This window comes from Phyllobates terribilis, unplaced genomic scaffold, assembly GCF_046119375.1.
Source record: "Phyllobates terribilis strain yellow unplaced genomic scaffold, ASM4611937v1 Scaffold_2__4_contigs__length_985480577, whole genome shotgun sequence".
In the NCBI taxonomy this organism is placed as follows: Eukaryota; Metazoa; Chordata; class Amphibia; order Anura; family Dendrobatidae; genus Phyllobates; species Phyllobates terribilis.
Window position 1 is genome coordinate 649,610,371 of NW_027362762.1, and position 25,328 is coordinate 649,635,698.

Below are 25,328 nucleotides of genomic sequence, written 5' to 3' on the forward strand. Positions count from 1 at the left end.
GCAGCAGAGCGTAGCATAACTCCCCACGGGAGGAGTATAGCCTCAGGGCAGTGTATGCGGAGGATGGGGGTGATGGTGCAGGGCAGCAGCAGTAACGACACGGAGTCAGTGATGCAGTCCAGGGCCTTTACTCACAGTTCTTATTATCCAGACCACGTCTGCAGGTAACGGCTGCCCTGTGCTCACCAGGTGAGGGGCTCAGACAACTCCAGATAACTTTGGAGCGCTTCACAGGACCCCCTTTGTGTGTCCTTTGTCTGGCCTTTCTTACCAACCCTTCTGTCCGGCTGCCTCGGGCCTCCTCTTGGTAAACTTGGCGCCAGTTTCCCTGACCCTATGTGGTGCCTTCCTAGCGGGTGTAGCGAGGGGCTGCGCCACATAAAATGTCACAGCCTCCTGTTTCTAGCTGAGGGTCGTTTCCTGCCTCCACTAGTTTCGGGGACCGGTCTCCCCCTTTGGCCTGACCCCTCCACGCAGGTGGATTCGGGCGTGTGGTGGCGACTCGCCCGTCCGCACCCCTGGGATCCCTTCGTTCCTCGTTCCTGGAGCCTTCTCCGCTCCTCTTCCTTCCTTCTCCCTCTTCCAGGTCTGGGCCTCTGTTACTAGGCCCGCCTCCGGAGCAGAGCTCATGCAGAGCCCCTGCTCCCTGCCACTTCTGCTCAGACTTCTCTGCACTGAACTAAGATGGTGCCCACCTTTTATACTCCCTTCTCAATGCACCCAGGAACTGCTTCCTCCCTGCTCCTGCACTACAGGGTTCCCCTTCCTCAGTGTTCCCTCCCCCCACTCCAGCCAGGGACAGGGACTGTCGTGCCCATCTCAGGGGCATATTGGTCGCCCTGCCCCACGGCAATGTGGTGTAATGCATGCAGGTGTCGGGTCCTGATCCACACTACATCCTTACCTGAGAGTGAGATATCACACCTCTGGGTGAGGTGCAATACCTCTGTAGCAACCGAGCCCTCAGGGTGCTACAGTTCCATTTATCTTCAGCCTAGGTGACGTATTGCGATACAGGGCCGTGATTTTGGCTATAAAAGGGTCCCCTAGACCCCTACCCCAAGCTTTTTAAGAGAATCATATATGGCGTGCCAGGAGACTCTATGGAATGCTTTCTCAGCATCCAACGAGAGTATCTAATTACAAATTTTTAACTGCATCTAGCCCAGGAAATACTTTGTGCCTAGTAGCAGTGTCTGCTAGTCAGCGGATTATCCCGGCTGTTAAGCAAGCTACACCACCTGTAGTTTGGACACTTAATTTTTTCAAAGGAAATGCTTCGGGACCACGGGATACTCAGTGAAGAGCATCAGGAGGCACCCCAAGGCATAGGGGCTGGGACTGGCAGTAGGATGCCTTGCGGTGGACAGCCGAGCTCGATCCTTATAAAAGCTTTTTAACTGCAGCAGCTTTAGTGGACGCTACTGGAGCTGGAATTACGCGGCTGCTGGCATGAGACTTGCCCTCCAATAGATCCTTGTAAATGGATTTAAAGTGTATTCATTCAAATTAGAGAGACAATTTAAATTAAAAAGCTTAGAGCTGCCTCCACCACAGGGGGGCTCGCTCGACCCACCAGCGGACAGGCACCAGTATTGGGAGAGGGGGGCTGGCCGTCAGGGTTCACCGCGGCTCTGGCACAAATCCGGCGACACGGAGGTGGCAGGAACGGACTGGCCGTGTCGGCTTCTCACTTTTTGGATTTTAGAAGGGCATGACATGCCTACATCTGTGTCTCCCCCTCCTTTTACTCCTCCACCTCTTTTCTTTTCGCATGACTATATGTACTTGTCACTTTTCCATGTGTTAGTTGTGTCTTCTGAGCAGTTTGTCAGCTTTTGGACACCTTTGAAGGTGTTTTCTATGTGTTTCTATGTGTTTTTGTTTGCCTGCCATTGGTTTTAACGGTGTTCGAAGGTGTTCGACGAACAGTTCGACGAACAGTTCGGCGAACACACGGGTGTTCGACGAACCGAACCGAACTCGAACACTACGGGGGTGGCTCAACACTACTCATCACCTCACTTTCCAAAAATCCTAAACGCCTCTTTGACACTTTTCATTCCCTCCTCCAAACAAGAGTGAAAACCCTGACTACCAACCTCAGCGCTGACGATCTGGCTAATTATTTCAAAGAAAAAATTGACCATATCAGACAAGAAATTTTCTCCCAATCCCCTAATACCATGCACAGTCCTCCCTCTCCCATTACATCTAGTTCACTCTCTGTCTTTGAACCAGTCACGGAAAAAGAAGTGATCAGGCTCCTTGCATCTTTTCTCCCTACTACCTGCACCAATGACCCTATTCCCTCACATCTCCTTCAGTCCCTTTCTATGGCTGTCACCACTCACCTAACTAAAATATTTATTCTTTAAATTGAATGCTGTAAGTATTTTCCGGTGTCGGTGGTGAGAGCAGGCAGTCACGTAATCAAAAGAATGCAATTTGCATATATGCGGTAACATGCCAACAAGACATACCCGGCTTTACTCAATACACGTGAATTCAGCAAGTTTACAAATGTCTGGTTGGAATATGGCCATAAATCTCACACTGGAGCTCACATGACCACCCACTCTGGTCTCCGACACTGGAAAATTCTGACATCGTACAGTCCATGAAGATCCAATTTTGGAAATAAAGGCCCCAATTCATAATTTTCCTTTTTGTCTAGTTTTATGCCTTTTTTTGCCCAATTTATTATTCTATTTGCTCCTTTTTTTAAATATATTTTATATATGCCTCCCTAATTTTTCTGGCTTTCTACTTTGTGGGTGGGGTTTAGTGATTCAAGAAGTTTTCGCCTGATTCATCAATTGTGAAAAAAATCTGAAAAATTTAGCGCAATTGAACTCCAGTCCACCCTTGGTGTAATTCTGGTGTAATTTTTATGACTTTTTGGGGCCAAAAGTCTCAGAAAAAAAGTTCAAGAAAGGAATAAAGCCCATTTTTGACTTTGCACCAAATTCATGAATAAGGTACGCTATTTTGATGAATTTGGCTGCAAAAACATCAATTAATACTATAAGCCAAAAAAGGAAAGTGACTTTGAAAACCACACGAATGATGAACCAGGGCCAAAATGCTTATTCTGATATGTCACTATTTTATGAAAATTTATCAACATTGTATCTGTTGATGTTTTTGATATAATGCACCAAATTGTTTTCTGTTTTTACCTGGTTTAGCTCTCCTGTTGTGGTATATCTGGATTAAATGACTTTGATAATAGATCCCATTTCCACTATCTATATCCTTTTGCACCATGGCCAGAAGCATGCTGCAAGCGTGACAACCCAATTTTATCTGGAATCATAAAGGACAAAAGGAAATGCATGGAGAACACTCCAGACTACACTAATAATCAGGTACCAATCTGTCTAATAAGGGCCACTATATTTGCTAATATATAAAGAGGTTTTCTGGGCCAGGTATATTTTTTTTGCAATATGCATACTGTCAAGATTCCATTCAGTTTGCCAGGTGGAGTGGTCGTCACATGACCGCTTATATGTGACTTGCATACTTGAGATCAAGTGCCGTCCAGCTGTTTTCCTGCATCTCTCAATCTTTCATTGACTAGCTTGACTGCACATGAACCCAAACATGACGACCACTCCAGCAGACAAATACTTTAAAATCCTGATTGTGTTCATACTGCACACAGTTACGATTCTGCAAGCTGCAGGGAGATAAATAATTTTGCCGGGGAAAGACCAGTTTAATTTTGCAAAATTTGCAATTTTTTTCCACTGGAATCTGTATGAGAAAAAAATCGCAGAATGCTGCAAGTGGCCACGTATATTGGACGAGACTCGCCAATGCAAGTCAATGGGTACAATAAAAAAAATGGACTGCACATGGATCATCCGTATGCAGTCCAATTTTTATGGATACATTACCATTCTGTAGCATAGAACACTGTAAAAGGTCCTGTAAATGATTGTAGAATAATAGTTGCAGAGAAAAAAAATTGCATACGCATGTCATACAGATGCTATGTGAGAAAAATCGCATTGTACTTGCATGACAGTCGTCCTACTTTTCTGGATCAACATCGGAGCGATGTTTTAAACGCAGATGAGTGCGAGCCCTTACATAGGTTGTATCAGCTGTACTACAATATGAGCTCAATACATATGGTTAACTCAGTCGTAGGGTCAGTGGGTCTTAACCTGTTAGAGCCAGCCTATGCAATTATGTTCCATTACATGTCCAAATGTCATTCCATAGGGCAACATTCACTGTATAATATAACAGAAATCTGTTATAGCGTCAAGCTGTTGATGTATAGTATTTGTTTTTTAACCTATTTAGCTTTCTGCTTTTAAAAATTGATGTAAAAAATTTTACCTGAGATGAAGATATAAGCTTCCAGTTTTTCCCCACCCAGGACAGCATTTTTTGTGAAGGCATATAATCATTGCTATGTTTGATGGGGGCTGTCTAACTAACTTTTTTAATATCTAAGCCAGACATTTTCTCTGTCTACACATCGACACAGAAGAGGAATGGCTTAGCTACTGAAATAAGCTAGTCAGCCAGTCCCTTTCAGACATGCACTGAACAAACAATACTATTGTAACGATTTCACCCCTCAGTGCTAAGCTGTCTGTGCAGTGATTGACAGCTGAGTTGTCCTCCAGTCTGGTGCAGGGCTACGCTTAGCTGTCTGTGCAGTGATTGACAGCTCAGTTGTCCTCCAGTCTGGTGCAGGGCTATGCTTAGCTGTCTGTGCAGTGATTGACAGCTCAGTTGTCCTCCAGTCTGGTGCAGGGCTACGCTTAGCTGTCTGTGCAGTGATTGACAGCTCAGTTGTCCTCCAGTCTGGTGCAGGGCTATGCTTAGCTGTCTGTGCAGTGATTGACAGCTCAGTTGTCCATCTCCTCAACACCTGTTCTCCGATTCTCTGATGTGAGAGGATCAGGGCACAGCACACTGACACTCAGCTCACGCTCGCAGCAGAGCTGGAGCCGAGTGTCATTAGCATATCGCGTCCTAAGCTCTCACATTGGATGCCATATGCCAGTGTGACTTCGGCCTAATGGTCACAAGCGCTCAATGTAAGTCCATGAGAACCAGAATGAGGCTCTCATAGGCTTGCATTGAAAAATGACCTCCGACTTGCTTCAGCAAACACTGGAACAGTCCGGAAGGTCACAGACTGCTAAAGACCGACTGGAGCGGCGCTGATAGAAGGTGACGACGGTAGTGAGTAGGTATTAGACTGGACCTTAGATTAGAAATAAAACAAATTCTGGGGTGGTGCTTTAATGTAAATTTAACTCCAGACATAAGAAAAAGTCAGAATTCAGTAACTTTAACTTTGTCTATTCCCAATTATCTTTAATGATTTGTATTGCTTTCCCCTCTTTTTCACCAGGGCTGTTTTAGTACCATTGCTAAAAGTTTGAAGAAATATATTTCCATATCTGGAGGTGTTGGCCTAGGTGTTCTTGGAGTTGAGGTAGGTTACATTGTTTTTCCTATCATCGTCATCATCATCATCATAAAGGTTGTCCATAAGTAGAAAAAAACAAAACAGCTGAGAATATGTAAAAGTAATATTTTACACAATATATACCAATTCAATGCTCTGCTCCTCTAGTGCCATTGTAATGATTCCCGACCATCCCATATTTGTACATATGATACCAGTCACAAGGACATGTGACCACATTATCCCATCACTGGCTGCAGCGGTGATGCATAATTCACTTTAGCAGTCACATAATGTCACTACCAGAATAAAAGGCTGAGACCTGGGCATCAGATTAAAATTGGCAGGTGAGTATATATTTTGCTACTTTTTTTGCATCACATTAGAGTCGGCTGTCAGTCAGTGCCAGGGTGAGGTTATGTTCACTATGTTCACTGTTCACTATGCATTGAGCCACGTCGTCTCACCCCTATGACTTAATCCCCTAACGACTGCCGATTCGCATTATAACAACGGTAGTTAAGGGGTGTCATTTCCTCATCGCCGTTTTTAACTGGAATAAATTAATAGCGCCCCCCACTGGGTGAAAATCCCATGGGTGACAGCTTAATATGACAGCTGGCACCCTGCTCCATCGGCTCCGACTGGCTTTGGAACCGATCAAGGCCAATTAACCCCTTATATACTGCTGTCAATAGTGACAATGGTATCTAAGTAATTAAAAGGGGGTTAAAATAAACCGTTTCACACCATCAGAGTATCATAATCACGGGTGATGATGGTTGCCATGGTACTCTGAGGTCATCTGATGACCCCAGGGTATGGTGGCCTGTTAGGTACTGCTACGAGCAGGGTCTAACAGGCTGATTCAGTGAGACACTGACAGGTCTACTGCACTGTATTACATGAATACTCCAATGCATGACACCAATGATCAAAGTAAAAAATATACATGTCCCACAGTTGGACTAAGTGAAAAACCTAAAAAAAGTTAAATAAAATGTGTAAAAAAGTAAAAAAACACACACCAAATTGCACACAAATCACAAAAACTAATTTCTCCACTAAAAATGCAGCCTTTGTGTTAAAACAAAAATAAACATAAAAAAGTACACATAACTGGCGTTGCCACACCTGGAATAATCCATTGTTTATTTCATACGGTGAACAACATAAAAAATAATAATAACATGCTGACAATGTCACTTTTTCATCATACTGACACACAAAAAATGTAATAAAAAGTGATTAAAAAGCCATATGTAAAAACAATTAGTACAAATTAGTTATCCAAACAGTCCCTAAAATGGCACATTAGGCAAGAAAATAAAAAAGTTACAGCTCTCAGAATATGGCGATGCAAAAACAAATTCATTTAGTAAAATATAGTTTTTAATGGTAAAAGTAGCAAAGCATAAAAAAGATATAAATCTGGTTTCATTGTGATTGTACAGACCCAAAGAAAGAATCAGTCTTATCGCTTTCACCCCAAGATCAACCGTGCACAAAAATATATAAAAACAGTTAAGTGAATTGCTATTTTTTGGTTATTCTGTGTCTGAAATATCTGAATAAAAAGCAATCAAAAAATGTAATATACCCTAAAATGGTACCAAAAAAAATCTTCAACTCATAGCGCAAAAAACAAGCTCTTATGCAGCTCTGTTCGCCAAAAAATAATAAAGTTACAGCTAGAGAGCCGAGATCTCAATCTGTAAAAACGTCTACTCCGGCAGCCATTTTCCTGAAGTTCACTGCAGTGAAAAGGATGGGAAGTCCGGGAACCGCCGAACACCCCCTCTTCCCAGCCTGGAGCATGCAGCATCGCTCCACTCGTGCCGCCACCACCACCAGCTTCCTGCAGCAACGACCCTGCCTAACGAAGGACCTTGTGTCCGAAACACGCGTCGGGGCTGCCCTGCACTACTTAGTTTTCTTGGATTGGCTCAGCCAGCTAAATACCATACTCCTTTCTTTCCTTGGGTTACATACTCCTATTTATTGCATGATGCTCTTATTTATACCTTTATGTTAACTCTTTCACTTTCTTTTCACATGTCATATCCTCTTGCTCATATTATTTGGTTACTCAGTTTACTCTCTGTTTTCATCACCTTTTCCCTCCTCTTCCTCCTTCACCTCTCCCCTCCTCCCCCCCCCTCCTCCTCTCCCATCTTTGCTTTTCCAAACAGCATTCACATATACAGTATTGCTTTACCATTGGGGTGTTATTTGATTTATACCACTGTCACTCCATCATTTGGATACCATTTGTGATAGTATATCCCTGACTGAGTGTTTTTGGCCACTAGGGTGGATTCCTTTGCTGATACACACTAGAGGCATTACATATTGTCTACACATTACTTATACGGAGTGGTGTATATTTATTATTGTATGATATATTCGATAAATATCTTTGTATATATATATCCTACCCTTGTCGTTCTTTTATAATCGTTGCTGCTATTATATCCTTATCCATTTAACTTTTTTAGTGCGAGCACTCTTGTGCTTGTAGTGCCACCTTAACCAATTATCTAAATAAAGGTTTTTTTTAATCTTTCTTTGATTTGTATTATGATTTTTGGATCCTATATTCAGTGTTTCTCTCTGTTTTACTATATTTTCACCCGAATGGTCTGCCAATTATTTGTCCATACAGCGAATATATACCATCTAACTGAGTTGTACCTATTACTAGGTCTTCATACCATCATCTACAGTACAGACCAAAAGTTTGGACACACCTTCTCATTTAAAGATTTTTCTGTATTTTCATGACTATGAAAATTTTACATTCACACTGAAGGCATCAAAACTATGAATTAACACATGTGGAATTATGTACTTAACAAAAAAGTGTGAAACAACTGAAAATATGTCTTATATTCTAGGTTCTTCAAAGTAGCCACCTTTTGCTTTGATGACTGCTTTGCACACTCTTGGCATTCTCTTGATGAGCTTCAAGAGGTAGTCACCGGAAATGGTCTTCCAACAATCTTGAAGGAGTTCCCAGAGATGCTTAGCACTTGTTGGCCCTTTTGCCTTCACTCTGCGGTCCAGCTCACCCCAAACCATCTCGATTGGGTTCAGGTCTGGTGACTGTGGAGGCCAGGTCATCTGGCGTAGCAACCCATCACTCTCCATCTTGGTCAAATAGCCCTTACACAGCCTGGAGGTGTGCTTGGGGTCATTGTCCTGTTGAAAAATAAATGATGGTCCAACTCAACGCAAACCGGATGGAATAGCATGCCGCTGCAAGATGGTGTGGTAGCCATGCTGGTTCAGTATGCCTTCAATTTTGAATAAATCCCCAACAGTGTCACCAGCAAAGCACCCCCACACCATTACAACTCCTCCTCCATGCTTCACGGTGGGAACCAGGCATGTAGAGTCCATCCGTTCACCTTTTCTGCGTCGCACAAAGACATGGTGGTTGGAACCAAAGATCTAAAATTTGGACTCATCAGACCAAAGCACAGATTTCTACTGGTCTGATGTCCATTCCTTGTGTTCTTCAGCCCAAACAAGTCTCTTCTGCTTGTTGCCTGTCCTTAGCAGTGGTTTCCTAGCAGCTATTTTACTATGAAGGCCTGCTGCACGAAGTCTCCTCTTAACAGTTGTTGAAGAGATGTGTCTGCTGCTAGAACTCTGTGTGGCATTGACCTGGTCTCTAATCTGAGCTGCTGTTAACCTGTGATTTCTGAGGCTGGTGACTCGGATAAACTTATCCTCAGAAGCAGAGGTGACTCTTGGTCTTCCTTTCCTGGGGCGGTCCTCATGTGAGCCAGTTTCTTTGTAGCGCTTGATGGTTTTTGAAACTGCACTTGGGGACACTTTCAAAGTTTTCCCAATTTTTCGGACTGACTAACCTTCATTTCTTAAAGTAATGATGGCCACTCGTTTTTCTTTACTTAGCCGCTTTTTTCTTGGCATAATACAAATTCTAACTGTCTATTCACTAGGACTATCAGCTGTGTATCCACTTGACTTCTGCACAACACAACTGATGGTCCCAACCCCATTTATAAGGCAAGAAATTCCACTTATTAAACTTGACAGGGCTCACCTGTGAAGTGAAAACCATTTCCGGTGACTACTTCTTGAAGCTCGTCAAGAGAATGCCAAGAGTGTGCAAAGCAGTCATCAAAGCAAAAGGTGGCTACTTTGAAGAGCCTAGAATATAAGACATATTTTCAGTTGTTTCACACTTTTTTGTTAAGTATATAATTCCACATGTGTTAATTCATAGTTTTGATGCCTTCAGTGTGAATGTACAATTTTCATAGTCATGAAAATACAGAAAAATCTTTAAATGAGAAGGTGTGTCCAAACTTTTGGTCTGTACTGCATATATGTTGCTCAAATCAGTGTGTGTTTTTTTCTTATAGTTTGGCCCAGGCCAGAATATACCCCGGGGGATAAACTGTTCTAGGCCAAACTATAGCCGGGGGTGTAAAATAGTCTAGGCCAAACTATACCCCTCCAGGCTACAATATACCCCTCTATTTTATGAGCACTAGTAAATTAGATAGATTTTAGATGCCAATTTTTAATAACGTAAAACTGACTTACATGTAGTGGGAAGGTATTTGTGTTGTTAATCACATGATGAAGATTGATCTTACAATGTGACTGGCAACGGACAACAGTCATTACATATGAGATTATACTGTTGTCCATTAAGATATGTTTTTTTTACCTTAGAATGCAATTGTAACTTGATCTATCACTTTTTTTTCACCCTGTCTCTGGTTGAAAAGTGTGCAGATCTCTTTAGAGATGAGCGAATGCCTTGATGTTCGGGTTCATCGATCAAACTCGAACATCAAAAAGATGTTCGTGTTCGGTCACCCGATCACAAACCCGAACCTGTACGGGGACCCAAACACGCTTTTTCATGCAGATGACAGAGAAGGAATCAAGGGCTATGATCGGCTGTAAAATCACTACCGCCGGTCACACCGTTGCAGGATCATTCTGTCTGGTGTCAGCATGAGCTCACAGCTGTGACAGTGACCCACGGTAAAAAGCTTACAGCGGGTCATGGAACATCTACCCCCATCATCCAGCACCTGCTCTGTCACAATGCACAAGCAGCGCAAGCGCCACTGATGTGAGGAGCAATATAAATTTCTCATCAGCGGTGCTTGCACAGCGAAAGTGGAATAAAAAAAAGTTAAAATAAATAAATAATTATGTAAATAAAAATAATAAACACATTATACTCACCTACACCTTGTCCCCGATGTTCTTATCCCCTGTAAAAAATTAAAAATAAAAAACACCATATACTCACCTTATACCTAATCCCCGCTGTAATGCACACGCCCGGGCTGAGCGGCGTGTGCGTGTGATTGTAGTGATTCCACTGGACCGTGCCGGAGAGTGAATGCCTGGAGGGGCGTAACTAGGTATTCACCCGATCCGACCAGGGTCGCACAACGGCATACGACGCCAGTGCACCAAGGAGGAACCGAGCAGAGGGACCAGGTGCTACTCCAGGACAGACCCCGGACACGGCTGTTGACCCACACAGGGGAATACAGGAACAGACTGGTAGGCTGGCACACAGACTGGTGGGTATAGGCAGGCACGACTGGTATGCAGGCAGGCGGGTATGCAGGCAGGGGGGTACAGGCAAGCACAGCTAGAGTGCAGACAGGGAGGCACTAGCAGGTAGGAACACAGGCGGGATAGGACCCAGTACACACTGGGACTCAGGAACAATACAGGCAGAGGGGTACAGGCAAGCACAGCTAGAGTGCAGACAGGGAGGCACTAGCAGGTAGGGACACTGGCGGGATAGGACCCAGTACACACTGGGACTCAGGAACAGAACCACAGATGTGGCGGACAAACACAGCAGAGTGAGGCCGCCCAGAGAGGTGAGCGAGAACAGGGCAGGACAAGGCCGCCTGGAGCGGTGAGCAAGAGTAGAGCAGGACAAGGCCGCCAGGAGCGGTGAACAAAGGGTCAGAGCTGAGCGAGACTGCCGGAGCAGTGAGCAAGAGTAAAGCAGGACGAGGCCGCCTGGAGCGGTGAGCAAGAGTGGAGCAAGACTGCCGGAGCAGTGAGCAAAAGGATAAGAGCGGAGCGAGACTGCTGGAGCAGCGAGCAAAAGGGTCCGAGCGGAGCAAGGCTGCCGGAGCAGCGAGCAAAGGAGTCAGAGCAGGCTAGAACCGCCGGAGCGGAGAGCAAAGGAGTAGGAGCAGGCTAGAACCGCCGGAACGGTAAGCAAGGCAGAGCAGGGGGGACAGGGCTCTGTTCACACGGAACAGACAGGAAGAGAAAGGCAGAGCCAGATACCCACAGGATACTTGCAGTGAAGTAGCGAGTGGACCACAAACTCACAAACGGGAGTACAGAGACAACAAGCAGGAGTTAGGTACGAGTTCAGACTCTGCAGAAAAAGGAAGGGAACGGACATAGAGGCAAAACAGGTAAAGGATAGGAAAGAGTTCAGACTGGAACTGAGTGTACGGAGGAGACCGACACTGCAGCGGGATACAGGAGCGGGTCTGGGAATACGGCCCCCAGAGAGGCGGGACGAACAGGCAAGGAGCGTGTTCAGACAGGACAGACAAGATACAGGAACAAGTCTAGGTAATCGGCCCCTAGAAGGCGGGAGGAACAGGCTAGGAGCGTGTTCAGACAGGACAGACAATATACAGGAACAGGTCTAGGTAATCGGCCCCTAGAAGGCGGGAGGAACAGGCTAGGAGCGTGTTCAGACAGGCCTGGAAATACAGCCTCCAGGATAGGCAGACAAGAGAACACAGACAGGACTCAGTTCAGACACGGGAACTGATACCGCAAGGCAGGAGACATAGACAGGACTCAGTTCAGACACGGGAACTGATACCACAAGGCAGGAGACATAGACAGGACTCAGCTCAGACACGGGAACTGATACCGCAAGGCAGGAGACATAGACAGGACTCAGTTCAGACACGGGAACTGATACCACAAAGCAGGAGACAAAGAACGGGACCTGGCAGCTTCAGAGTGCAAGCACACACTGAAAGAAACACTATGCTCAGGCAGGGATAGATGGGAGCAGCTGAGCTATATACCAGGTGACAGACAGCAATAGGCTGAGGACGCACAAGGGGTGTGACCCACAGCAGGTACAAAAAGCAGGAAGTGATCGGGCGCCGCCCTTAAGCAGCAGAAACAGACACAGACACAAACAGACAGCATGGAGGGAAGCCAGAGAGACATTCTGGACTGGGTATCAAGTGCGTGCTCTTGCACAGTGGGAGATGGACCACTATGCAAGGACGCCGCCAGGTATGTTACAGTACCCCCCCCCTTACGCCCCCTCTTCTTCAGGCCTGCCAGAATCTTCCGCAGGGAATTCGAGGACCAGTCGTTCACTTCAAGGAGATCACTTCCACTGTCCACAGGAAAAACTGATCTCATCTGGTTAGCTAGGATGCTACCTCCTATCCAGCCATCCTCAGCAACAGACGAAACGGGTGGAGTACCAGGAACAGCACACAAGGAAGTCTCTCTCCACATATTTTCAGGTGGCACCCCAGAGGGTACAGGAGACAACTGGAAGTCCTTCACCGGGTTGGAGGGGGACAGAGACTTGAGGGTAATCTCTGCTTCGAGGTACATCTTGTCAAGCTCACAGGAAGAAATAGACGGGTTATCAGGTACATAATGAGAAAAAGTCACTGTCTCTTTGTTATCTGGTGGTATCCCGGAGGATTCAGGAAACAACTGGAGGTCCCCCGCCGGGTCAGAAGAGTGCAGAGGCTCAGAGAAAACATCTGCTTCAGAGTACACTAGGTCGGACTCACTGGACGAAGCAGGCGAGGTATCGGGTACCGAGTATAGGAAAGTCTCTGTCCATTCACCACCAGGTGGCACCCCGAAGGGTTCTGGAGACAACTGGCGGTCCTCCGCCTGGTCAGAGGGGTGTAGAGACTCACGGGTAACCTCTGCTTCAGAGTACACTAGGTCGGACTCACTGGACGAAGCAAGCGAGGTATCAGATCCAGGATATAGGAAAGTCTCTGTCCATTCACCACCAGGTAGCACCCCGAAGGGTTCTGGAGACAACTGGAGGTCCTCCGCCTGGTCGGAGGGGTGTAGAGACTCGGGAGTAACCTCTGCTTCGGAGTACACTAGGTTGGACTCACTGGACGAAGCAAGCGAGGTATCAGGTACAGAGTATAGGAGAGTCTCTGTCCTTTCGCTACCAGGTAGCACCCCGAAGGGTTCAGGAGACAACTGGAGGTCCTCCGCCTGGTTGGAGGGGTGTAGAGACTCGGGGGTAACTACCACTTTGGGGTACCCATTGTCAGGCTCACAGGACGAAGCGGACAAAGTATCGAGTACCGGGTGTAGAGAAGTCTCTCTCCATTTGTCATCAAGTGGTATCCCGGAGGATTCAGGAGGCAACAGGGGGTCCTCCACCAGCTAGTAGAGGTGCACAGACTCTGAGGTAACCACAGCTTTGGAGCATCCTTGGACATGCACACCGGTAAAAGTGGGTGAAGCATCTGATGCCGGGTGCAGGAAGTTCTCCTGTGTGGAGTCTGGATGGGCAGAAGTCTCTTCGGGCAGGAGAACTGGTGCACTACCCACGCACATTACCCGTTGGGGCTTCTCCAGGATACAGGGAGATGAAGCTTCAGTAGGGACTTCAAGGTTGGGGTCAGGAGGTCTCAGGGAGGACAGACCCTGGCATGACGGCTTGCCTCTACGTCTAGCACGTCTGGACTGCCTCTTGAGGTTGGGAGAAGTATTCCGGAAAGCGTAGTCACCCTGTGAGGATTCTGGGTGGGCAGTAGTCTCATTGGGCTGGAGGACTATTGCGCTACCCACACACATTACCCGTCGGGGCTGCTCCGGGATATTGGGAAGTGAAGCTTCAGCAGGGGCTTCAGGGTTAGGGTCCTCGAAGACCATACGAAAGGCCACCAGGAAGGCCTGCAGGTCAAGGACGACAGGATCCCATGCTTCCCATAGGGGGGTGACCCATTTCAAGGCATCACCCGCTAGGTAGTCAATCATAAAGGCCACTTTAGCCCAATCGGAAGGAAAATAGAGAGGGTAGGCCTTAAAGTGTAGCATGCATTGCTCCACAAATGTACGACACTGTCTTGGATCCCCATAGTAACGTGGCGGATCCGCAGGAACGAGAGCTGATAGATCCATCTGGACGGTGCGTAATTCGCCTGGAACTCAGCTAAGGAAAAAAAATTTATTTATTTATTTTAATGCATGTATTCGCTGGAAAACTTCTCAGAGAGCGAAGACCATGGGGCTCAACGGGAACCATGGCCTGAGCATGCTGTAATGCACACGCCCGGGCTGAGCGGCGTGTGCGTGTGATTGTAGTGATTCCACTGGACCGTGCCGGAGAGTGAATGCCTGGAGGGGCATAACTAGGTATTCACCCGATCCGACCAGGGTCGCACGACGGCATACGACGCCAGTGCACCAAGGAGGAACCGAGCAGAGGGACCAGGTGCTACTCCAGGACAGACCCCGGACACGGCTGTTGACCCACACAGGGGAATACAGGAACAGACTGGTAGGCTGGCACACAGAGTGGTGGGTATAGGCAGGCACGACTGGTATGCAGGCAGGAGGGTATGCAGGCAGGGGGGTACAGGCAAGCACAGCTAGAGTGCAGACAGGGAGGCACTAGCAGGTAGGAACACAGGCGGGATAGGACCCAGTACACACTGGGACTCAGGAACAATACAGGCAGAGGGGTACAGGCAAGCACAGCTAGAGTGCAGACAGGGAGGCACTAGCAGGTAGGGACACTGGCGGGATAGGACCCAGTACACACTGGGACTCAGGAACAGAACCACAGATGTGGCGGACAAACACAGCAGAGTGAGGCCGCCCAGAGAGGTGAGCGAGAACAGGGCAGGACAAGGCCGCCTGGAGCGGTGAGCAAGAGTAGAGCAGGACAAGGCCGCCAGGAGCGGGGAACAAAGGGTCAGAGCTGAGCGAGACTGCTGGAGCAGTGAGCAAGAGTAAAGCAGGACGAGGCCGCCTGAAGCGGTGAGCAAGAGTGGAGCAAGACTGCCGGAGCAGTGAGCAAAAGGATAAGAGCGGAGCGAGACTGCCGAAGCAGCGAGCAAAAGGGTCCGAGCGGAGCAAGGCTGCCGGAGCAGCGAGCAAAGGAGTCAGAGCAGGCTAGAACCGCCGGAGCGGTGAGCAAAGGAGTCAGAGCAGGCTAGAACCGCCGGGGCGGTGAGCAAAGGAGTAGGAGCAGGCTAGAACCGCCAGAACGGTAAGTAAGGCAGAGCAGGGGGGACAGGGCTCTGTTCACACGGAACAGACAGGAAGAGAAATGCAGAGCCAGATACCCACAGGATACTTGCAGTGAAGTAGCGAGTGGACCACAAACTCACAAACGGGAGTACAGAGACAACAAGCAGGAGTTAGGTACGAGTTCAGACTCTGCAGAAAAAGGAAGGGAACGGACATAGAGGCAAAACAGGTAAAGGATAGGAAAGAGTTCAGACTGGAACTGAGTGTACAGAGGAGACCGACACTGCAGCGGGATACAGGAGCGGGTCTGGGAATACGGCCCCCAGAGAGGCGGGACGAACAGGCAAGGAGCGTGTTCAGACAGGACAGACAAGATACAGGAACAGGTCTAGGTAATCGGCCCCTAGAAGGCGGGAGGAACAGGCTAGGAGCGTGTTCAGACAGGACAGACAAGATACAGGAACAGGTCTAGGTAATCGGCCCCTAGAAGGCGGGAGGAACAGGCTAGGAGCGTGTTCAGACAGGCCTGGAAATACAGCCTCCAGGATAGGCAGACAAGAGAACACAGACAGGACTCAGTTCAGACACGGGAACTGATACCGCAAGGCAGGAGACATAGACAGGACTCAGTTCAGACACGGGAACTGATACCACAAGGCAGGAGACATAGACAGGACTCAGCTCAGACACGGGAACTGATACCGCAAGGCAGGAGACATAGACAGGACTCAGTTCAGACACGGGAACTGATACCACAAAGCAGGAGACAAAGAACGGGACCTGGCAGCTTCAGAGTGCAAGCACACACTGAAAGAAACACTATGCTCAGGCAGGGATAGATGGGAGCAGCTGAGCTATATACCAGGTGACAGACAGCAATAGGCTGAGGACGCACAAGGGGTGTGACCCACAGCAGGTACAAAAAGCAGGAAGTGATCGGGCGCCGCCCTTAAGCAGCAGAAACAGAAACAGACACAAACAGACAGCATGGAGGGAAGCCAGAGAGACATTCTGGACTGGGTATCAAGTGCGCGCTCTTGCACAGTGGGAGATGGACCACTATGCAAGGACGCCACCAGGTATGTTACACCCGCAACCCATGTCACCTGTAATAAAGGTAAAATAATAAACCACCATAATCCTCACCTGTCCGCCGCAGTCCATATAGCGAGTGTCCCACGTCGATGTAACTGATAGCACAGCCACATCCAGAGATGTGATTGTGCTATGCGACAGCCGGCGAGACAGGAACTCGATCACTCCCGGTAGTGTATAGCGCAGAGCTGCCAGCACTGAGATCACTGGAGTTCAAACAGCTGAACATCAGCTGAGAGCTCCAAGACCTTCCTTACGGCACCGATGTTGCGTGAGAATTTTCCCACGCATTACTGATACCGTGAGGTCACCGGAGCTCTCAGCTAATTATCAGCTGTTTGAACTCCGGTGAACTCAGCCCCAGCAACACAGCACTATACACTGACAGGAGTGATTACCGCGATTTTGATGCATTTTATTGCCTGCATTTTTACTGCAATTTTGTCACGTTTTTGTCGCGATTTTGCCTGTATTTTTTCAGTGCATTCAATGCATAGAGAATTGACATGCTGACGATTATTTTCTATTTTGGCTTTTGGTGCATTTTGCCTGCGTTTTCACCCATTGAATGCACTAAAAAAACTCAGGCAAAAACGTACAGAGAATTGACATGCTGATGATTATTTTCTGCACCAAATCTGAAATTCAAAAATACTCAATGTGTGCATGACACTTCATGTTTCTCATTCAATTTGCTGCAGAGTTTTTGGTGCATTTTTGCATGCATTTTTTTGAAGCATTTTTGTACAGCAATGAATGCTTTTGGAGCTAAATAAAGATATTTGAAAAAGGAAACGTGGGACATCGCTTTAAGGGTTCATACTCATTTACGAGAAAAACGAACGAGTGCAATTTGATAAAAAATCAGATTGCACTCTGACCAATGTTATTCTATGAGGCACATCTCATCTGCAATTTTTTTCTCAGCTGAAATTGGACTGAGAAAATTCTCAGCATGCTGCTTATTGCTGCGTATCTCGGACTAGACTCACCAATGCAAGTCAATGGGTGCGTGAAAACAAAATCGCACGGCACTCGAACCATGCATATGCCGTCCGATTTTCACATACCCCTCTCCTTGAAACCTGACAATTCATCAGCTGCATACAGAAAATCACAGTGGTACCCGACATTATAGAATAGAGAGAATAGCTATACATACATAGAATAGATAGGAAAATGTCAGTGACATATATAAAGGTTTACCCCTTTCAATTTTAAGAACTATAATCACAGCCCCTTTCTGACATAGTACAGTTTTGCTTTGTCTAATGTGGGAACATATTCACACTAAATCAGTAAATGAAGTTTTATGAGCATAAAAAACTTATCAGATTGTAAAAAAATAAGTTAAAATGCTGTTGTTTAAATCTTGTGAAATATTTAAGACCATGTACCCTTTGTCACCCACAGATGTTCGCCATGTTTTTTTCTCTTTGTCTATATTACAATTTTGACTAGAAGACCTAGATGGATAATGGAGACAAAAATCAAGTGTGAAGATACACTGAAATGTAATTTTACAGTTTGCATTACTTATGCACAAGTCAAAAAATGTAAGCTGAATTAAAAAATGCGGTTTAAATGGAACAAACTGGATCTACTTTCCTAAAATGTTTGCTTTAGTAAATATTTGTATTCCTCACTTAGACTTCTGTGTTACAACATTCTTCTGTTCCTCCTGGAATTGTATGTTTAAATTGGCAACTGTTACCATTTCACTCGTGAATGAGTCCTGTCTGTTTCATACTACACGTATTATAAAGCGAATATGTTCTCCGGGATTGGTATTTTATAGGAAATATAAATATATCCTAAGTCAGACCTGTCAGGAGAGTTGACACGTCCTCTGTAAACAATCAGCACTATACACTATCCCTCCCTTGTTCAGAAACCCTCCCTGCTTTAATTATGGCTATGTTCAGCACAGTATGAATATGTAATTGTTTCTTGATTCTGAAATCAATAACATGTCTTAGCTACATTATGTACAGTACATACTGTAATTAATGACTTCACTATTAAAGGGAACCTGACAAGTGATACATGCTGTCCAAACCGTGGGCAACATGTATTAGCCACTGGCTTTATGATCACAGCCATGTACAGTACAGACCAAAAGTTTGGACACACCTCATTTAAAGATTTTTCTGTATTTTCTTGACTATGAAAATTGTACATTCACACTGAAGGCATCAAAACTATGAATTAACACATGTGGAATTATATACTTAACAAAAAAGTGTGAAACAACTGTCTTATATTCTAGGTTCTTCAAAGTAGCCACCTTTTGCTTTGATGACTGCTTTGCACACTCTTGGCATTCTCTTGATGAGCTTCAAGAGGTAGTCACCGGAAATGGTTTTCACTTCACAGGTGTGCCCTGTCAGGTTTAATAAGTGGGATTTCTTGTCTTATAAATGGGGTTGGGACCATCAGTTGTGTTGTGCAGAAGACTGATCGATACACAGCTGATAGTCCTACTGAATAGACTATTAGAATTTGTATTATGGCAAGAAAAAAGCAGCTTAGTAAAAAAAAGATAAGTAAAGAAAAACGAGTGGCCATCATTACTTTAAGAAATGAAGGTCAGTCAGTCCGAAAAATAGGGCATACTTTGAAAGTGTCCCCAAATGCAGTTGCAAAAACCATCAAGCGCTACAAAGAAACTGGCTCACATGAGGACCGCCCCTGGAAAGGAAGACCAAGAGTCACCTCTGCTTCTGAGGATAAGTTTATCCTAGTCACCAGCCTCAGAAATCACAGGTTAACAGCAGCTCAGATTAGAGACCAGGTCACTGCCACACAGAGTTCTAGCAGCAGACACATCTCTTCAACAACTGTTAAGAGGAGACTTTGTGCAGCAGGCCTTCATGGTAAAATAGCTGCTAGGAAACCACTGCTAAGGACAGGCAACAAGCAGAAGAGACTTGTTTGGGCTAAAGAACACAAGGAATGGACATTAGACCAGTGGAAATCTGTGCTTTGGTTTAATGAGTCCAAATTTGAGATCTTTGGTTCCAACCACCGTGTCTTTGTGCGACGCAGAAAAGGTGAACGGATGGACTCTACATGCCTGGTTCCCACCGTGAAGCATGGAGGAGGAGGTGTGATGGTGTGGGGGTGCTTTGCTGGTGACACTGTTGGGGATTAATTCAAAATTGAAGGCATACTGAACCAGCATGGCTACCACAGCATCTTGCAGCGGCATACTATTCCAACCGGTTTGCGTTTAGTTTGACCATCATTTATTTTTCAACAAGACAATGACCCCAAACACACATCCAGGCTGTGTAAGGGCTATTTGACCAAGAAGGAGAGTGATGGGGTGCTACGCCAGATGACCTGGCCAACACAGTCACCAGACCTGAACCCAATCGGGATGGTTTGGGGTGAGCTGGACCGCAGAGTGAATGCAAAAGGGCCAACAAGTGCTAAGCATCTCTGGGAACTCCTTCAAGATTGTTGGAAGACCATTTCTGATGACTACCTCTTGAAGCTCATGAAGAGAATGCCAAGAGTGTGCAAAGCAGTCATCAAAGCAAAAGGTGGCTACTTTGAAGAACCTAGAATATAAGACATATTTTCAGTTGTTTCACACTTTTTTGTTAAGTATATAATTCCACATGTGTTAATTCATAGTTTTGATGCCTTCAGTGTGAATGTACAATTTTCATAGTCAAGAAAATACAGAAAAATCTTTAAATGAGAAGGTGTGTCCAAACTTTTGGTCTGTACTGTATGTTCAACTCTAAAAGGCTGCGGCGTTTCAGACAAAAACATGCTTTTAAAGTTAACTAGAAAAACTGGAATGACAAAAAGCGCAAATAGGGTCTTATCTGGTAAAACGGATGGTGTGAACTGTTAGAGGTACGCTCACCTGATAGGGTTGTGCCAGTCACAACTCCTATAGAGGCATATGAGTGTTGCTGCAGGACCATCAAGAAGATCTGTTGCAGAAAATGTTGAATGTGGTGGATTCACATTCAGCGCTGCCCAAGAAATCAAATATGCGATCACACACAAAAGTGAAGCATGAATGCTGTTTATTATGTCGACGCGTTTCAAGGTTTTCAAACCTCTTCATCAGGACCAAACCACAATGATATCTTTGTGGTTTGGTCCTGATGAAGAGGTTTGAAAACCTTGAAACGCGTTGACATAATAAACCGCATTCATTCTTCACTTTCGTGTGTGATCGCATATTTGATCTATTCGGCAGAGCGGAATTTAAAACCGCCGCATTCCACATTTAATGCAACAAAAACATGCTTTTGGCAGCTCCCGGGGACTGAACCGCACTGACAAGTCTCTGAATACATTGTGTTCCAAATTATTATGCAATATTTTCTCAGATTTTCCCAAATTACCTATATGAATTGCAGTCATTGTAATTTTCCAGTCAAATAACTATTAGAGTACAATTGAAAGGTTTTTGTACAAACTGCCTATGATAACAGTATATTTTTAAAAAAATAAAAAACTCAAACTGCACTCAAAATGCATGTTCCAAATTATTATGCACAGCAGAGTTTTCAACCTTTTCATTTTAGTAAAGAACAAAAAATGGTCATTTTTGAAATTATAAGCATTAGCAGGTTATTACAAACTGAAATCAAACAGTTTTCAACTCAAAACTTTATTCTAGGTGATGTTACATTTGCACATAGGACCCCTTGTTCGAAAGGAGCTTCTGAACTCTCTCGTCCATTGAATTTGTCAGGTTTTGGATGGTTTCTGCTTTAATTGTTTTGCATGAGGACAGAATATCCTCCCAGAGCTGTTGCTTAGATGTGAACTGCCTCCCGCCATCATAGACACTCCTTTTGATGATGCTCCAGAGGTTCTCAATGGTGTTGAGGTCAGGGGAGCATGGGTGCCACACCATAAGTTTGTCCCCTTTTATGCCCATAGCAGCCAGAGATGCAGATGTGTTATGTGCAGCATGAGACGGGGCATTATCATGCATGAAATGATCTCGATGGTCCAGATGGATGGAGTGGAGGATGGCTGGTTGATGGACACCCCATGCAAACACGGCTACGGCGCTAAAAAGGAGGAGGTGGAGTAATGTTTTGGGCTGGGATCATGGGGAGAGAGATTGTCGGCCCGTTTAGGATCCCTGAAGGGGTAAAGATGAACTCCATAATGTATGTTGAGTTTCTCAAACAGCACTTCCTTCCATGGTTCAAGAAGAAGAACCGTGCATCCTGCAGCAAGATCATTTTCATGCATGATAATGCCCCGTCTCATGCTGCACATAACACATCTGCATCTCTGGCTGCTATAGGCATAAAAGGGGACAAACTTATGGTGTGGCACCCATGCTCCCCTGACCTGAACCCCATTGAGAACCTCTGGAGCATCATCAAAAGGAGTGTCTATGATGGCGGGAGGCAGTTCACATCTAAGCAACAGCTCTGGGAGGGTATTCTGTCCTCATGCAAAACAATTGAAGCAGAAACCATCCAAAACCTGACAAATTCAATGGACGAGAGAGTTCAGAAGCTCCTTTCGAACAAGCTGTCCTATGTGCAAATGTAACATCGCCTAGAATAAAGTTTTGAGTTGAAAACTGTTTGATTTCAGTTTGTAATAACCTGCTAATGCTTATAATTTCAAAAATGAACATTTTTTTGTTCTTTACTAAAATGAAAAGGTTGAAAACTCTGCTGTGCATAATAATTTGGAACATGCATTTTGAGTGCAGTTTGAGTTTTTTATTTTTTTTAAAATATACTGTTATCATAGGCAGTTTGTACAAAAACCTTTCAGTTGTACTCTAATAGTTATTTGACTGGAAAATTACAATGACTGCAATTCATATGTGTCACCCCAGGTCTGGATGCCACAAATATCAAAGGCTGTGTCTGAGAGCAGGAGGGAGGTTCTCTGGTCAGGGACCATTAGCATGCAGCACCTCCTGTGCCAGGCCAGTAGGGGGAGCAGGCTGCCCCTATAAAAGCTGGAACTGAGGGCAGGGTTAGGGAGACCAGGACCCACTTCTGAAGCATCCAGAAGGGTTGCCAGAGGAAAGGGACAGGTCAGCAGCAGCTGAGGAGTCTGGGAGGCAGAGGAGCAGCAGTGAGCCAGGGACAGAGGCGACGAGAGCCGGTCCTGGCTGAGAGAGAGAACTACACAACCGGACACTGGAGTCCGAGGCTGTCAGGGTTGCAAGCCCGGCAGCAGATAACCAACTCGCGAGGGATTTCAGGTCCCTTGGCCTGAGAAGCCTGGAGGCTCCGCCACACAGAGGGACCGGTACAGCACAGAGAAGCCACAGGTACCTAAGGCCCAAGTCGCAAGCCATACAGGCGTAGTACACGGCCAGCTCAGGCACGTGGGCTATCACACCACGAAAAGGGGGATAGTCAGCAAGGGCAGAGAGGGAACGGTAGGCCTACCCACTCACCCTGACCAGTGGGGCTCACCCGAATGCCCTCAGACACACAGGCCCATTCCTACCCTGTACTCCTGGTGAGTCAGTGATAACATCTGCAGTAAAAGACCCTTGACTGCATTATTGGACTCTGTGTGATTTCTGCTGCGCCTGCACCATCACCCCCAGCATCCTATTACACTGCCCTGAGGCTACACTCTTCCCGTGGGGAGTTATCCTATCCCTGTGCTGCATACCAACATCAGCCTCAGCGGTCTGCCTTGCAGCGGCGGTCATCCCTGACCGCAATCCACGGGTGGCATAGTCGGACATTCAAAACCTTACAAATAGACTGCCACAGCATTTGGTCTGACCACCCTGAGCCACGGGATCGGGTTGCCACTACTACCCCCAGCATCGCACTGAAGCCCGGTTCCGAGTGCCCCATGGCCCAGGGGGCGAGTCACATATAGGTAATTTGGGAAAATCTGAGAAAATATTATTTGCATAATAATTTGGAACACAGTGTATATGCGCGTATAGGCAAAGACTTGTCAGCCACTGTCAGTGGGCGAGGAGAAGCCTCCAGGGACCCACATATATGACTAGTGCACAGTGTGGCTCGGTCCCCGGCAGCTATTAACAATATGTTTTTCTCTGAAATGCGTTTCAGAGTCGATTAATCATGGCTGTGATTGTTTGGGCAGCATATATAACTTGTCAGATTCCCTTTAAATAGTGTTCTTCAGTTGATTGGAGACAATGGAGGACTAAAGTCACAATTTTTTTATTCACTTTTTTTATGGAAATAGTAGATTTATTGCAACTTAAAGGGCTTGTCCACTAATAGGACAACCCCTTCTTAAACTAAATATTCAGCCCCAATAAAATAACAAAACCTATACTCACCTCCCATGTTGCCTCCGTTCCAGCGATATCGGCACTCGCGGTCCTGGGGCTGTGATACGGTGGAATAACCCGTGATGCCCGGTGCCCAATCAGTGCTGGCGTCACTGTCCCCGCCTTCGGACAAAGTGAACATGAAGAGGAAGTTCTCCTTCATTGTGTCCAAAATGAGTGCTGAATATAGGAAGAAAGTTGACACTCTTTTAACGTCTTGTTCATGGAGCTACCATTGGAACTGTATGTGTCTGAACAATCATTAGTGCAATTGTCTGTTTGCATGCAGTTTCACTAGTATTGGCAGCACATCACCGTTTTCAATTATTTTAATGTTTCCAGTAAAAATGTGAATAAGCAACAAGCAACTATTTGCCCATATGTCTTTTAGGCTGCATTCAAAGAAAGTGAGGGCGTTTATTTTGTTTGCAGCAATTTTGATATAACTGCAACCTTTTGCTGCAATTTTGGCAAATTCAGTAAAAACAATGTGCTTATGCTGCCAAAAAATGCATCATGGTCGCAATGCGTGAATACCGCCTTAATCAGCTAACAAGGTAAATATGGGACAATGCTAAAGAAGGATCATTCGTTTACCCAATCAATGGCCTCAGGAAAAATGCCTTTACTTACCATTACCAATTTCCAAAATTCTGTTTTCAGTCATTGTATAAAAACATTTATGCACCTATTCTTCAAAGTATTTGAGCCCTTTTTTTAGTAAAAATAGTTCTTAGGGCTTATTCATATGCTGCGGTTTTTGCCGAGTTTTTTTTCCATATAGTTTACAGTACCAGCAAAGTGAATGAGATTTCTGAACTCTTCTGGACCATCAAAGCATTTTTTCAAATTTGCAGCATAGTAATTATTATTTCAGTGGTTTTGCAGCATTTTTCACCCATTCAAATGAATCAGTAAAAAACACAAGCAAAAACGCATCAAAAAAATCCATAGCTTTTACACAACATTTTTCCTTCCAACACTCTGGTTTTTGCTGCAGAAAAAAATCTGTAAATACTCAGTGTGTGCACATAGCCTTAGACTTTGTTCTGACGCTGAGTGTTTGGTGAGTTTTTGATGTTGCAGATTTTCTGCAATATTTCTGTACCTATAGGCTAAATTAGGTTATTTGAGATTTTTTCAATGTGTTTTTTAGTGTGTTTTTTAGCCTCATAGGTGCAGAAATTATGCAAACAATCTGCAACATCAAAAACTCACCAAATACTCATAGTGGCAATTTAGCCTAACTTTTGCACCTTA

The 25,328-nt window shown here is 45.5% G+C and overlaps 1 protein-coding gene across 1 annotated transcript in view; it reads left to right on the top strand.

Moving 5' to 3' along the window:
• Window positions 1-18,289, top strand: part of LOC141252918 (tetraspanin-18-like) — a 75,342-nt gene extending 57,053 nt beyond the window's left edge. The window contains exons 5-7 of the mRNA XM_073670678.1: window positions 3,192-3,371; window positions 5,387-5,470; window positions 18,203-18,289. Coding sequence (XP_073526779.1) covers window positions 3,192-3,371; window positions 5,387-5,470; window positions 18,203-18,250 — 312 coding nt within the window. The 3' untranslated portion in view covers window positions 18,251-18,289. The remainder of the gene's footprint in view (window positions 1-3,191; window positions 3,372-5,386; window positions 5,471-18,202) is intronic.
• Window positions 18,290-25,328: the final 7,039 nt, after the last annotated feature.